Source organism: Augochlora pura, chromosome 10 (genome assembly GCF_028453695.1).
Source record: "Augochlora pura isolate Apur16 chromosome 10, APUR_v2.2.1, whole genome shotgun sequence".
In the NCBI taxonomy this organism is placed as follows: Eukaryota; Metazoa; Arthropoda; class Insecta; order Hymenoptera; family Halictidae; genus Augochlora; species Augochlora pura.
Genome location: NC_135781.1, coordinates 29,328,382 through 29,342,673, shown reverse-complemented (window position 1 = coordinate 29,342,673; position 14,292 = coordinate 29,328,382). Strand labels below are relative to the sequence as shown.

At 44.6% G+C, this 14,292-nt stretch overlaps 1 protein-coding gene across 1 annotated transcript in view; it reads right to left on the bottom strand.

The window, feature by feature from the left end:
- The window catches only part of Gfrl (Glial cell line-derived neurotrophic family receptor-like), a 479,796-nt gene extending 465,556 nt beyond the window's left edge, over positions 1-14,240 (bottom strand). The window contains exon 1 of the mRNA XM_078191490.1: positions 13,403-14,240. Within this exon, the coding sequence (XP_078047616.1) occupies positions 13,403-13,748 (346 nt within the window). The 5' untranslated portion in view covers positions 13,749-14,240. The remainder of the gene's footprint in view (positions 1-13,402) is intronic.
- Positions 14,241-14,292: the final 52 nt, after the last annotated feature.

Here is a 14,292-nt window from a genome sequence, read left to right as displayed (position 1 = left end):
CGAGTTACCCCGAGATTAATATTCTCAAAAATTGAGGACGCGGAAGAAACGCGATTTCAGCGGAGTCCGCGCCCGCGGAAAATCAACGAGAACCGCCTGTTGGTAATTGGAATTTCATTCGCCGGTTACTCGTTTCGGAAAGTTGAGGCCGAGGAATCCGAAGGACGCGTTCGGAGGCAACAGGGAAACGTCGGCTTCGGTCGAAGCTCCGAACACTTCCCGGGGACGGAGCGAGGGCTGCGAAAAACGGGCGGCGGCAAGGCGGATCTTCGCGGGAAGGTGCGCCCCGTCGAAAGCGTGGTAGTAGACCAGCGGAGAAACTCCCGCGAAAGGAATTCCTGACGTCGGCGTCGCGACGCAGGATCGCCGGAAGTCAATTCCTAGGTGGTATAGGAGACGTCATCCCGCGTGATTAACGATCGCGGAATTAATTTCGAGCCGCGACAGCGAATACTTCGGGGATTAAGCATCGCCTCCTCTCCCCCTCCCCCTCTCTCTCCCGGTCCTCTCTTCAACCGGTCCCAACAGAAGCTGCGCTTTTGTTTTTCCGTTCAGGACCGTATGAAATATGTATAAAGCCTCGTCTCGGTTGCTGGGTCGAGTCTTTTAGGAACGCTCGAAATTAATCAAATTGTCGTCGTTTAATCAAATCGAGTCGTCCCGATCTCGCCTGTCGGCGAGAGGAAACCTCCGGGCGGCTCTTCCTCATCGATCCGACGGTCTATCGAAACCGATAACAGATATATTTAGTTCGGAGAACTCGGCGATACTGAATTTACAAACGTAGACAGGATTAATTTTTTTTTCTGCAGAAGCAGAACATTTTGTTTCTGGCATTTTTGTACAGTGGATTAATCATATGTCATATGTTTCATTTTTATTTCAATTTCGTGTATAGTGTGCTGGTTTTTTATTTAGTTTCTTCTGTTATCGATCGGTGATCGACTAACGTCATGAGTTTATTGGAATTTTTTATTATTAGTCATTAATTGTTTCATGTATTTATTGGAATATTTTTTTTATTAGTCATGAACTATTTCACGTATTTATTGGAATATATTTTTCATTAGTCATAAATTACTTCATGTAGTTACTCGAATACCTTTTTTATTAGTCATAAATTATTTCATGTATTTATTGGAATATTTTATTCATTAGTCATAAATTATTTTACGCATTTATTGGAATATCTTTTTTATTAACCATGAATTATTTCATGTATTTATTGGAATATCTTTTTTATTAGTCATAAATTCATTCATGTATTTATTTGAATATTTTGTTCATTAGTCACAAATTGTTTCAGATCAGGAAAAATTTTCAACTCGTCGTTTTGAAGAAGTTTTGCAACCACGGTGCACTTTATCAAATTTTTTCTTTCCGTTTTTATTCTGATTAACATTTCGAATAATGTTTTCATTAGAAACAAAGAATACATTGATTTCTGATTTTATTTCTAAATTACAAAATAAATGTGGACCTACAGTGAAGATAAAATTCAATACAGTTTTATTACACCAATTATTGGCGAAGAAAAAGATACGGTAATTTTTGAAGATTCCTTTGTAGGAATAATTCCAACCGAGATCTTATACAGTCGATATTAACCCTTTCGTTACGGCAGTTCGCTCCTCTGGAGTGACGCCATGGAACGGGTCATTTATAGTCTTACATTACATAATATTATATTTTATTATATTTTATTATATTTTATTATATTTTATTATATTTTATTATATTATATAATATTATATTGTTCACTATTGTAATGTAGTGCATAGTATATTATAATATTGTAATGTATTACACTGTATATTATAATATTATATTGTATTCTATTATATTATATATATTTTACTATGCGTATTATATTTTTACATATATTGTACTTATAAACTCATATCACAATACATTATATTATTATAATATTGTATCGTATTCTATTGTATTGCATAGCATTGCATTTTATCCTATTGCATTGTATTCTATTCTATTGTATTGCATTGAATTTCACCGTATTATAATGCACCCTATTCTATTACGTTTATTATACTTATAGCATTACATATCATATTATAGTATTACATGCCAATTATAATCAAAAGCCATGCACACACAGCAAGTCGCGCGTTCTATAATCGCACCGGTAACGAAAGGGATAACGACCGTCCGCGCAGCTTTCAGCTAATTATCGAAGACGCGTTGCGAGCATCGTCCAGGAAGAAAATCGGCCAGCGGACGTCTTGAATTTTCGACAGATTCCTGAAAGAGCCGATCCGCTCTGTAATAAATAAATAGGATCGAGGATTCCGGGACCGGGTCGCTCGCCGGAAACATCCCTCGAGGGGGGGATATCAAAGACGACGAAGAGATTCCCGTTCGCGATCGAGTAATCGCGAAAACGTAGACGAGGCGTTCCGTGGATCCAGGTCGCGGGCCGGCGGGGGTCGAGTTCAAAGGAAGTCACGTATCGGGTCAAGAAGCCCCGAGGTTTGCCGGCCAATTAATTAGTCATTTCTTTGACGAGGATCCCCCCGGCGCGTAATTCGAGGTGTTCCCTTTGCTGCGATACAAGTAGTAATAACGGTCGCTTCGAGATCGGACGGGGGGGGGGGGGGGGGAGGGGGGGAGGGGGGTGGGGGGGGAGGGGGTAGGGGGGTGGGGGGTGAGCAGGGACGATCCCGCGGCCCGGGAAAACGTAAAAACGAGGTCGGGGACCAAATGAAATAAAAGGTGAAGGACGCCGGGTTTGACCTTCCGCTCGCGAAATTGGAAACCATCGACGGCGAGCGGTTAAAATCGGAGCCACCCCCCTCCGCAGCATGTAGATATTACTCCACCCTCCGACCCTCCTACCACGACCATCCCCTACGGCTACTTTCCGCGATCTCGTTTCGTCCGGTGAATTTCCTGTTAACAGCCGACGTTCCGAACAAGCCCGCCCTCCCGCCCGCCCGTTTCGTTCCCCCGGTGTACCCGAGATTATCGCGGAAAATTCAGAAATAAACAATATCGCCGATTGTTTTACAAAGAGCGACGAAAAATATTTGGAGAGCACTCCGGCCGAAATGTCACTCGCGCGTTTGTCCCGTGCGCGTGCATCGCGACGTTCTACAAATTCACGAGGTCCGCGGACGCACAAAACCGCTGATAACTTTTTATAGATTGTAACCCCGAACGTTTCTGAACCGCCGTTATAAAAACGCACGGGGAAAACAGTCGCCGTGTGTTCTCGATAATAATTATTAGTTCGGAGGTGGACGGTGCGCTAAATATTTTTACGCCGATCTTCTGTTAGTTTTTCCGTTAACCCCTTCCTCTACGACTCCTTTCACGTTGCGTTGATTAGTGCTTTTTTGTCCGTAATATTTTCCTTAATAACGCCGGATAATTTTTGTTTCTTGTAATGTCCTCATTTCCTCCCATTTCTAGACTTTGATAACAAAACAATTCAATTTGATTTGGACTTGGAAGAAATTAATAATATTCGTGTTTAGCTGAATTTACATGGAATCTTTATCACGAGTCTGACACGTTATTATAGTTCTAAGGGGTTAATCGTTGCTAGGCTCGTTGCGTCACACCTAAGCGTCAGCTAGCATTTATTATCGCCACGCGTTCGATATAATTACACAGTTTCGTCTATTCTTTTCAATGAACAATGTGCAGTAAGATCAATTTCATTCCGTCATTTGTGTGTTGCCAGCGCACGCGTTCTCTGCTTTTTTAATTAAGATCCAACGCATCGGAGACCTAACTCGACCGTCAATTATATTTTCCGTGAAAGCCGTTCTGTAAAAGCTGGCAGAGTCAATCGGAACAGTCGCAGTCGCCGCGGCGGCCACTATTGTTAACGAAAGTAGCGCGCGCTGATCGTTTGCGTTTGGCGGTCGTCGGACAAATTTTCGGTCGGGCAACGATCAGCCCACCGGCCGTTTAGTACGGAACGGACATCAAAAGCAAACACGATATCGGAATTTATTATCGATAATGAAATCTCGTCGAATAATTAATTACGCCGGCTGGCCCGGTAAATTAAACTGTTCCGTAATATAATTGAACGGGGCGCGGGTGTGTATCGAAAGGTTCGCGGGATCCGTCGGCGGCCGCCCGATCCCGCGTTCCCGGTGTTCCTTTAAAACGGTATCGTTCGACTAATGGCGCACACCGCCCCGCGAAAAATATGCGCATACGTTTCCGGTTACGTTGGGCCGCGCCGGGGATCGCCGGGAGTAAAAGGAGAGTGTGTGCCGCGGCCGCGTCGCAGTTTATTCGGATCGCGTGTAAAATGCTGCGGCCGGTCACGTATGCGCATACCCGAACCCGGGGAACGAGATTATCGTTAACGAGGGAGACTGTCGTCGAGTTCGACGCGTTATCGCGAAATTATGACCGCGGCCCGAATTAACGACGACCGCCCGAAAATTTACGCGCAACGGCGAACTGTAAGCTAACTGAAACACGGCCTCTGCCTAAAATTGTCTTCGCACTAATGTTTTAGCAAGGTCTTGAAATTATTTTATTTACCCATTTAAATCTGTTTGAGCACTGATCAAGTTACTGTAATTGTACTGTATACATTTCATTTTCTTGATATTTTATTTAAAACAATTTCGTCAAAGTGAAGAAGTTCGTCTTGTTATCGATTTTCTGTTCATATTTTTAAATATATCGTGTTTAACCCCTTGTCGTACTTTAACGAGTCAGACTCTTGATGGATATTTCTAATAATAAGCTGTTAGGTATGAATATTCATCCGTTCCTTTAAGTAGAAATCAAATTTTATTCTCCTGCTTCAATATTTAACCCTTCGCACTCAGCGCTATCATGGATGTTACCTACCAGCGCTTATGAACATTTATATTATTATATAATATACGCTATACATGTATATATGTAAATGTATATATAATTTTATTATAATAATATTGGATTTATATGAACTTGTAGACATTGAGAAATAGTTGTAAATCGCTAATAAACTTTAACGTTTAGTCATATACTAGTCATATACTATAGTCCCCTGAGAGGGGACAACGAAGTACAGAGGGTTAAACATTCAAATAGACCTAATACACAATAAATATAAAATTCCTTTTTCTCCGAAGAAATTAGTGCGATCGAAAAAATTCTAACCATAGTAATTATAATGAAAACGATACGGCAAGGGGTTGATATTGTTTCCATAACCTGTATTTATTTCAGGAATCTAATCAGCATTCCACAATGGAGCAAATAAAATTAGACAATACACGCGTTGTCGTGCAGCTTGTAAGAGAGAACGCCGCGGAGGAAGAGTTGACGAGGAGCCCACGGGGGTTGACAGGAAAAATGTGTCTATAGGCGGGTTACAAAGGGAACGAGCCACCGAAGCTCCAATTAAATTATCTAGCGCGGTTCCCTTCCAATTAACTCCGAAAAATGACCCACTTCCGCCGGGCCAGAGCGGAGGCCGACCGCTCGTTCTCTAATCTCCGGGAACAATGAGCAGAAAAACGGGATGTAACGGATCTATCAGTTTCACGGAGCCTCGTTTAGCAGGCGACCGACATCAGATTCCTCGGGATCGATTCGGCTGGTGAGGCGGATGCAAGAATAACAGGGTAAAAAAGAGATAGAGAGACAGAGAGAGAGGGAGAGAGAGAGGAGAGTTGCGCGGAGCGTTTGCTCGAGAGACCAAAGATTGTATGCTAGAGGCGATTTAGAAGTTCAAAGGCCATCAATCTCGTTGTTGGGGCTTTTGTTCGCGATCGTGTGGATCGTTTCGATCCACGTGCCCTCCCCCTCCCCTCCCCCCGAGTCTCCCGTAACCCCTCTGTCAAAGTGCCTTATTTTCCCATTAACTCGCGAGCGGGGAAGAAAGAGAGAATGGTCTCGGAACGCCGAGAGGAAAAAAGGCAGGAACGAAGAGCGACGCACTAATTGCTGGTTCTTTGGGGGTTAATTGTCCGAGTCGAATGAATTCCTTCCGCTCCGGTATCCAACGCCGTCCCCGTTCTTTTAAATGTCGCGGCCATACGAGATCACCATTGTTCCGGCGCTTAATGGAGGCAATAGTGGTCGGTTAGGTGTGCGCAAAGGGCTCGCGCGCTCTCGACATCGTTGCGGAAACGCTGTTTCTGCCTGCGGGATGTATGTACTTCGATCGGGGTCGACCCGGATCGAAGCTCATCCTCTAGGACAAATTTAGCTGGCGGAAGAGACCCGAACGACGCGTCTTTCCGCGCGATATACGGAATCAAGCGGTCGGGCTGTCGAGTAATTTTTACGCTCTTTGCGCGCCGTCGTCGTCGAGCTCCGAAAATCGAGGATCAAACCGTTCGACCTACGACCTCTTTCCACTCTGTATCAATATCTGTCGCTTGCCAGCACGTATCCGGTGACACTTAAGATGGAGTACAATCGAATGTTGTAAGTAGAGAGCACCTGTTCCGGGTCTCCGCGGTGGTGGAATTATGTAAGGCAAATTTAATGGTTCGAGGTACGAGGAAATCCTAGTAAGGGAGATATATTAATTATAATTATATTATTCCTTTAATTTAGTTATAGATACGTTGCTAGCTGAATTTGAGAAAATTCTTCTTTTCTAGTATTTTCAGTGTAGGTAAATTTTTTAATTTAGGTTTATTTTCTGCATTCTTATTTAACAAGAGTGCTTATTTTTTATATTACATCATGATATACTTTTATTTTCACTGTACTCTTGTAACGTCTGTGCAAAGTCTCTTTTTTCTTATCTTAAATCTTCTGAATATTTCTTACCTATACGCATAACTAAATTTATTATTATTATTATCAGATGGGCAACGTTAACGGTGACGCGAATCCTCGGTGGGCTGAAATAAGATCGACGCGACCGAGAAAGGGCGAACGCGTGTCCTCGGCCACTCGACATCGGATTCCGTTCGGGGATCGATTGTTCAGCCATGGAAAGAGGACACCGGCGACAAGTGTACGTAAGGTTGCGCGAGCGGGCGCGGAAACGTAAAGCGTTCGCCGGCTGCCAAAAAATCCGGGGATCCGCGGGCCCAACGAGGGAGAACCGACTGCTCGAAGGCACTTCGAATTTATTCGAAAGCAACCTCGTTACGGCGCGGACCGCGAAGTAGGTCGCATGAAAACAGCGAGGACGTTTAGAAGCGTCTCACCGTGCGATTTAACGTCAATGGGCCACTTCTCGTTGCCCGTTTCCACCTCCGCCCCCGTCCGCGGGCTTCGCCTCCTTTTTCTCGACGGTGCCCCCGTACCACCTTCTGCCACGCCCCCTCCGCGCGCGTGTCTTTCACCCGTTCCTTCCCTTTTTTTTTTTTCCCTCGGCACCGCCGCGAAACTCGACTCGGCTCTCGCAGCGACGTTTAAGGCTGGCAGGCGAACGCCGCGGACCACGGACGACCCCGCCGGCAAAAATCTTCGCTCCGTTTATTTTTTCGTGTTCGCGCCGAGGAAGAAGGAGCAGGAAGAGATCCCCTCGTCTTCGCGATGCGCCGTCGCTCGCCGTTCCGCGCTCGCGCGCCCGCGTCCCCCACTTGATTCACCACTTATTCTCGCTCCGACACAATCGAAAAGATCCGCGAGCGAGATCCTCGTTCCGCGAGACCTGCCCCGGAAAATTATTCGGCCGAAACTTTCCGAGACGTTCCCTCTCCTCTCGCCTGTCTTCTCGTTGCTCCATCGACGCGAGATATCGTCGCTCGGGTCTGATTTCGAAAAATCTTTTCGACGACGTTTTTAAGGGTGCATTGTCGAGACTCCGAGTTTCTATCGTGCACGATCAAATAAGTGGGTTAAAGGTTTTAATTGAAGATTTTAATCGAGCGTGCTTGAAGTTGTATCTTAAACTGGTTACGCATTTGCAATTCATAGTTGCCTTCGACGAATCACGGATCAAACAATTAAGACTGCAGGATGTTCTCGGAGCTATGTTCAATAACTTAAATGTGAAATGGTACGGAGTTGTCTGAAAGATATAGGAAGTTCTTTTTAATAAACGACAAACTATTTTGAATTTTATTGTTTTTTTCTTTGATTATCAAGCGTTATCTATGATAATTATGAGTGGAAGATCATACCTGGCAAATAACCACAACGATCACGGTCGCAGATATTAATTCCAATATCAGAATTTTCGCTAACCTTTTAGCATATAAATTGATCTTTAATTCACCAAATTCATTTTTAATGTTGTCTTTTACGTTATGAATTTTTGCTGGCTTGTTGTCATAAACTTTGACTTTCAAATAATGCCAAAGGAAAATTTTTTAACCAAACTGTTTATTCAGGTGGACGATTATGTATTCTGGAAAAATCGCATAATTTACGCTGGTTATTGTTCATCAAATACTGACTTATAAAATAAATTTGAATAACCTGACCACGCTCCTGAATCGTATACGACTGCATCGATAAAATTACCTATTATTATAAATTAGAAGAAAAAGTAAGAGACAATAATTATTCTATTTAAATCGAATTCAGCAAAATGTCGAATCAATGCAGATCTTATAAACCAACAAATCTTCAAAATACTACATTTAAACAAGTTCAATGACAGTGCGACCGCGATAGAATGTAAAAAGCGCCCCACATAGTAGATCATTAACACGTAATATAGCATTGCGCGGAATCGCCCCGGTTCCCATCTAATTACCAAAAGGTCCGGCACGAAAAATGTTGGCCAGGACGAGAGATCAGCATTCAGCTATGGAAATAAATTCTTCGCACACCTCCTGGCTGAATTTCGGACGGGTTTTCCGGTCCGTGGGCGGGCTTCACGCGTGAAAATCGCGCGGGGTTCCCCTCCGTGAGCCCGTCAGCCTCTGACCTCGATGAATATTTATGGGGCCGGGTTGATTAATTAATCGCGGCTGGAAGATTGAATACATCGGAGGATACTATTTACGTGGCGCCCGCGATCTGTTGAGCCCCCCTCCGGCGCTGTTTATAACGCCGGTTTCCGGCGAGGGTTTTCACCTGGCTCGGCCGTGGTTCGCGGGGGGTGCGCAGGGAGGAGAGTCGAGGAGGGCGAGGGTCCGGTTGTAAATTCAGCGATCGCGTTCAATTCCGAGGAAAGTCCATGAATCCGTAAAACACACAGTCGAAACGTCTGGTTTTCGTTCGCGGGGCCGTGCTCGGGGCCCCGAATCGATGCTACGCCATCGTCTCTCTCTCTCTACCGGTTCCCGAAAAGCTGATCGTTCCGCCTCGATCCACGAGGGTGTAACCTAAACGTGCTCGACGGTGGCTGCTAGCCGGCGCGCGGCTGCCACCCGATCCCTTATCTTCTGCAAGTTTCAATCACAATTTATCTTCGAGCGTTGCTACGTGTTTCCATGGACTACTCTCGTCGACGGAAACGAGAACTCGATTTTCACAAAGGACTCGCCGTACAATTCAAGCCCGCGCGGGGGAGGAACTTGACCCGACGTCGCTGCACTTCATCCCGAGAATCGAAACACTTCTCGGTCGACGGTTAACGGAAAGGATTGCGCGGATTAAAAGCGATATCCATGTCGACGGCGGACGGTGTGCTTGGTCAATTTTTAAGTGACGGTATCCTTTCGGAAATTCGATGTAACCGATTCGATTTCTCCTCGAGGTTGCAGACGATGGGTACATCGATTAGATAATCGTGTTTTTAGGACGATTTTTTAATTATGAAAGTTGAAGGATATCAAATTTTCTGGATTAATTGTAGATTTTTAACTATTTTTGTCATTCATAACTGTTGAGATTTTTGTAAAATATTTGTAGTTATTGTTTAGGAAACTGATCTGTTTAAATACATTTTGACTCCTTGTCTAATAAACTGGTCAGTTAAAAAATTGTAGTGCTCATTTTCTAATAAACTATTCAGTTGTAAAGTTATTCTACGTATTATTTAGCAAACTAATCTGCCTAAATATATTTTTATTTATTATCTAATAAACCGTTCAGTCAAAAAATTATCTATAAAATTGACCAGGCTGAAACCCATTTTTTTATCAGTGCCCGATAAACAATACGTATTAAAAACATTCTCTCGTTACAATTTTTTACATCTCAAAACAATTCGAATACAATCAATCCGCGATTTTAAACGCTGCCCAAATATTATGGTCGCTCGCAACACCCGGATCAGCGTGTACCAAAATCGAACGAGCCAGTGTGTTCGATGAATTCCCGAGCAGCACGGTGGTTACGAGGGACAAACGCGTTTAAAGTTTTTACATTTTTTTTCCTCGACGTTGCGAGCTTTGCGCATCTGTACTAAATGGTGCGCGCGATTCTCGTTATTTCAGTGAATTCGACTGCGAAATTTACAGAGCGTATTTCCGAAATTCCGTACTTCCGATGCGCGCAAGAACCGGAAGGATTTTTCGGATTTCGTCGGAGGAGAATCGGCCTTAACCTCTTAGGCACGACGCGTCGCTATAGTGCGTGGCTTTCGTGAATGTTTCGTGCTTTACTCGATTGTTTCATTAATTATTAAAGTAGACGATTAAAGCGAAGGTTTGTATGTACAATACGGTAAGAATGGAATATATGTAATTAACCCTTTCGCTTCGACGGACGTATATATGCGCCCTCGAAGAATGATCATTTATATACGAAGAGGGGATAGATACACGTCCATACCATATATATACATTTATTTCATACTTTACATAAGATACTTTTGTTAATCAACAAATAGTTGACTATAATATTTAAAAAAATAAATTATGATTACAAACTTTTATATTTTAGAATGTAAAATGATATTACTAAGTGCTATACTAAGTACAATACTTCATAGCATTCCGTACCTCAGTGTCAACTACTCAGTATTACGCTCCGTAGCGAAAGGGTTAATACTAAAATTTCTTAATATTAAGAAAAATAGTAATTTAATTATGAAAAACTTTATTTACGGAAAATCCGGCCGTGCCTAAGAGTTTAACGGGGGGTGGGTCTCTCCAACAGGTCGAAAGCCGGTTCCGAACTCGATTAGGAGCGTCGCGTCGCCGGTCGAATTAGCACCGCGCGTCGCGTCGATACACCCCACGTCGATAAACCGTCGTTGTTGAATTAATAACTGATCCTAATTGAATTAATAATCCGCTCGTCCCTCCACGGAAATTAGTAATAGTTGCTGGCTGGCTAGCAAAATACGTTTGCCGTTCTCTCTCTCTCTCTCTCTCTCTCTCGCTCTCGCTCTCTCATGCTCTCTTCATCTTTCTCTCTCCCTACCACTCTATACGTACAGTTATTGGTTCCTGTTCAATTATTGGCTTCCTCTTCGGAACCGTTCGATCACAAATACCCGTCCCCGGCGGAACCGGCCTCTTTTTTTTTTTCTATCAAAGACACGGACCCTCGCCCGCAGACTATGCGGATGCTCGAGAGCGTCCGCCGTTCGAACCACGAAAACAACCCTCGTCCCGCTTTTTAATCCGATTCGATCAATTACCACCGACCGCCGACATCAACGCGGTCCGGCGATCGCGAGATTTCAATGCCGCCGTTGCTTAACCCTACCAGGACCGCGACTGTTCGCGATGTAGTCGCTGGATCTCGGATTGTTAACCCCTTGCCGTACCATTTTCTTCATAGTTATAATCGCGCAATCGAAAGTTATAAGGCCCTTTTCGATTGTAACAATTTCTTAGAAGAAAAAGAAAGTTTATATTTATTCTATGTTTATATGTACTAGAATGATTAATTATTTACTGCAAGAGGACAGAATTTTATTCCAACTTAAAAGAACGGAATGAGAGGTCATAGTTAACAGGATATTACTATATACCTTCATCACGAGTCTGACTCGTTAAAGTACGGCAAGGGGTTAACTTCCCTCTGTAGAATTGCAAATTTTCCTCGGTCGATGTTCACCCTCTTATTGCGATCGATGTATAAACAATCAGTAATTTTAGTCCTTCGCGATTATCGATAACATCTTCCCTTGGCCATTATGTTTATAGATAATATGATCTTAAAATTACAGTGCTTGAATGTTAGAATGCATATAGTTGTATATTATAGCCGCAAATTAATTATCCAAGAAAAGAGAAATCTATTATAATTAGTGACGTTGATTTATCAATAAGAAAAGTTTCAAAATCAAACTGAAATAAATTGAGAACAATTTTTACAAATTAAAAGAAATTATGAACAATTTTTACAAATTCAAGGAAATTGAGAACAATTTTTATAAATTGAAAGAAATGGAGAACAATTTTCAGAAATTGAAAGAAATTTTTTTACAAACTGAAAGAAACTTATGCAAATTTAAAGAAATTTAAACTAACCAAAAAAGGTCAATGAGATTAAAAAATTCTCCTTCAACCCTAAAAAAATCTCAGTGACACCTAAAAAATTATATGAAATGTTCGTGTCAGGACTTCGTCACAATTATTCCACCAATAGTTGGAGTGACAAGATTAACGCGAGATTACAGTATGCGGGGGTGTGTTACGGGTTCGAAAGGTACAGGCCAGCTACTTTTTTTTCGCACACATACACCTCGTCGATGCACGCGACAGCCATGTTTACGAATCGGCTGAGCCTTCCAAGGGAACGTCAACAAATCTCTATAAAGCTGACCTCTTTGCCGGGCCGCGACGGTCGGTGAAAGAAAAACAGTGAATGTGCTTCTCGAAGAAGAACCGCCTTTCAGAGCGGTTTTTAAGGAGTCACGCACCGCGCGCGGATGTTCCGCAACGGACGTTTCGCTAGATCTCGAAGGAGCGTTCACGTTCTTTTAACTTGAACGTCTCCGGTGTTCGGATGCTCGCGAAGAAAATCAGACAGCTCGACGCCAGCTTTGCAACGCCGTCGGAGTAAACGTGAACCTTGACGTTGTATACCAGCAACACTAATTCCTGACTTATTCAGCGCGATAATTAATAGTACCGTAAAATGTGAGAGATCTTCGGACGATGGTTCGCGCGGGTGTTTTACTTTAGATTCAATGGATGGGAGAGTGTTTGCTATCTATTCTTACCTTCCCCAACCCCGTAAATAACCTTTAAAACCGGTTTATAGAAGGTATGAATAACTAACACACGCCTCGCCTCTTCGCCATGAGTAAAACAACGTGTACCTGCTTCTCGAGCGCATAAAAATTCCGCGAGACCTCGTTCCAGAGGTTGCGGCTCTTCGATAACAAACGCGAGCGATCCAAACTGCGATTATCCGTCGATACGGCGGCGAACAAGCGTAATTTATATGGAACACTTTGGAACACCATAATCACGACGTCGGCACTCTGGCACGAGGCGAGCGATGCTACGAGCTATCGCAAATTATGCTTGGTAACCTTCCCCCCCCCTAATCGTTCCAGCGCAAAGCTTTTCTCGCCGCGACGAGAAAAGTCGTAGGATCCGTCGTCTGCCGTAGCGAGAGCGGTCGCTTTTAGGCGAAGGAAGCTACAAGATCGACTCACCGCTTCTTCCGGTGGGTGTCGGAGCGGACGTGGACCTTCCGGTGGGCTCCTGTATGGGGTAAATCAGGTCGCAGCACTCCCTCTCGGGGAACTCGCTGGCTCTCGTGCACCTGCAGCAGCAGGACAGCACGACGATCGCCGCGGCGACGCTGGTGAGCAGCGCGGACCGCGCAATCAGCGTCCCGACGACACGTGACATGACTCGTCCCATCAGATCATGACACGGCTTGCTGGCGGGCCCGCTCATAGGGTTCGGGCCTGCTGGCCCACCGGACCAGCGTTCCTGCTCTCGGCGAGACGCGGCCGGACGACGACGGCGAATAATCCCGCGGTACCCGCGCGACATCCTCTCGTCGTCCGTCTCATCGTGCGCTGCCTCCTCCACCTTCGCTCCGAACCAACGAACCCGATGCACACTCGTGGCGGTCACCACCCGATATATATCTATCTAAGAACCTCTTCGTGGCCGTACCGGCCCCGCGCACTTGTCGCGGCGTCGCACTTTTTCTCCGCTCTCGCTCTCCGCGGCCAGTCGGAACTTTCGAACTAATCGCTCCGTCTCCTTCGAATCAGAACACTCGCGGCGCGCACAGGTTAGCGAATCGCGTGGCCGGACCGATCGTAATCCACATTTTCTAGATCGACGGGGATCGCGGCACCGTCATCGTTCCATGCGTCGGTGTCTCGTGTTTCGTGGACGGGGTGCAAGTGTCGTGTGCCTGTGCGTGTGTGTCTGTGGCTGTTTGTGCGCGATGGTGGAACGATGCGGCGGAAAGAAGCAGGTCGCTGCCACGCGAGGACCAGCGACGCTGCGTTACGCTACGTTACGTTGCGTTGCGTTACGCTACGTTACGTTGCGTTGCGTTACGTTACGTTACGCTACGCTACGT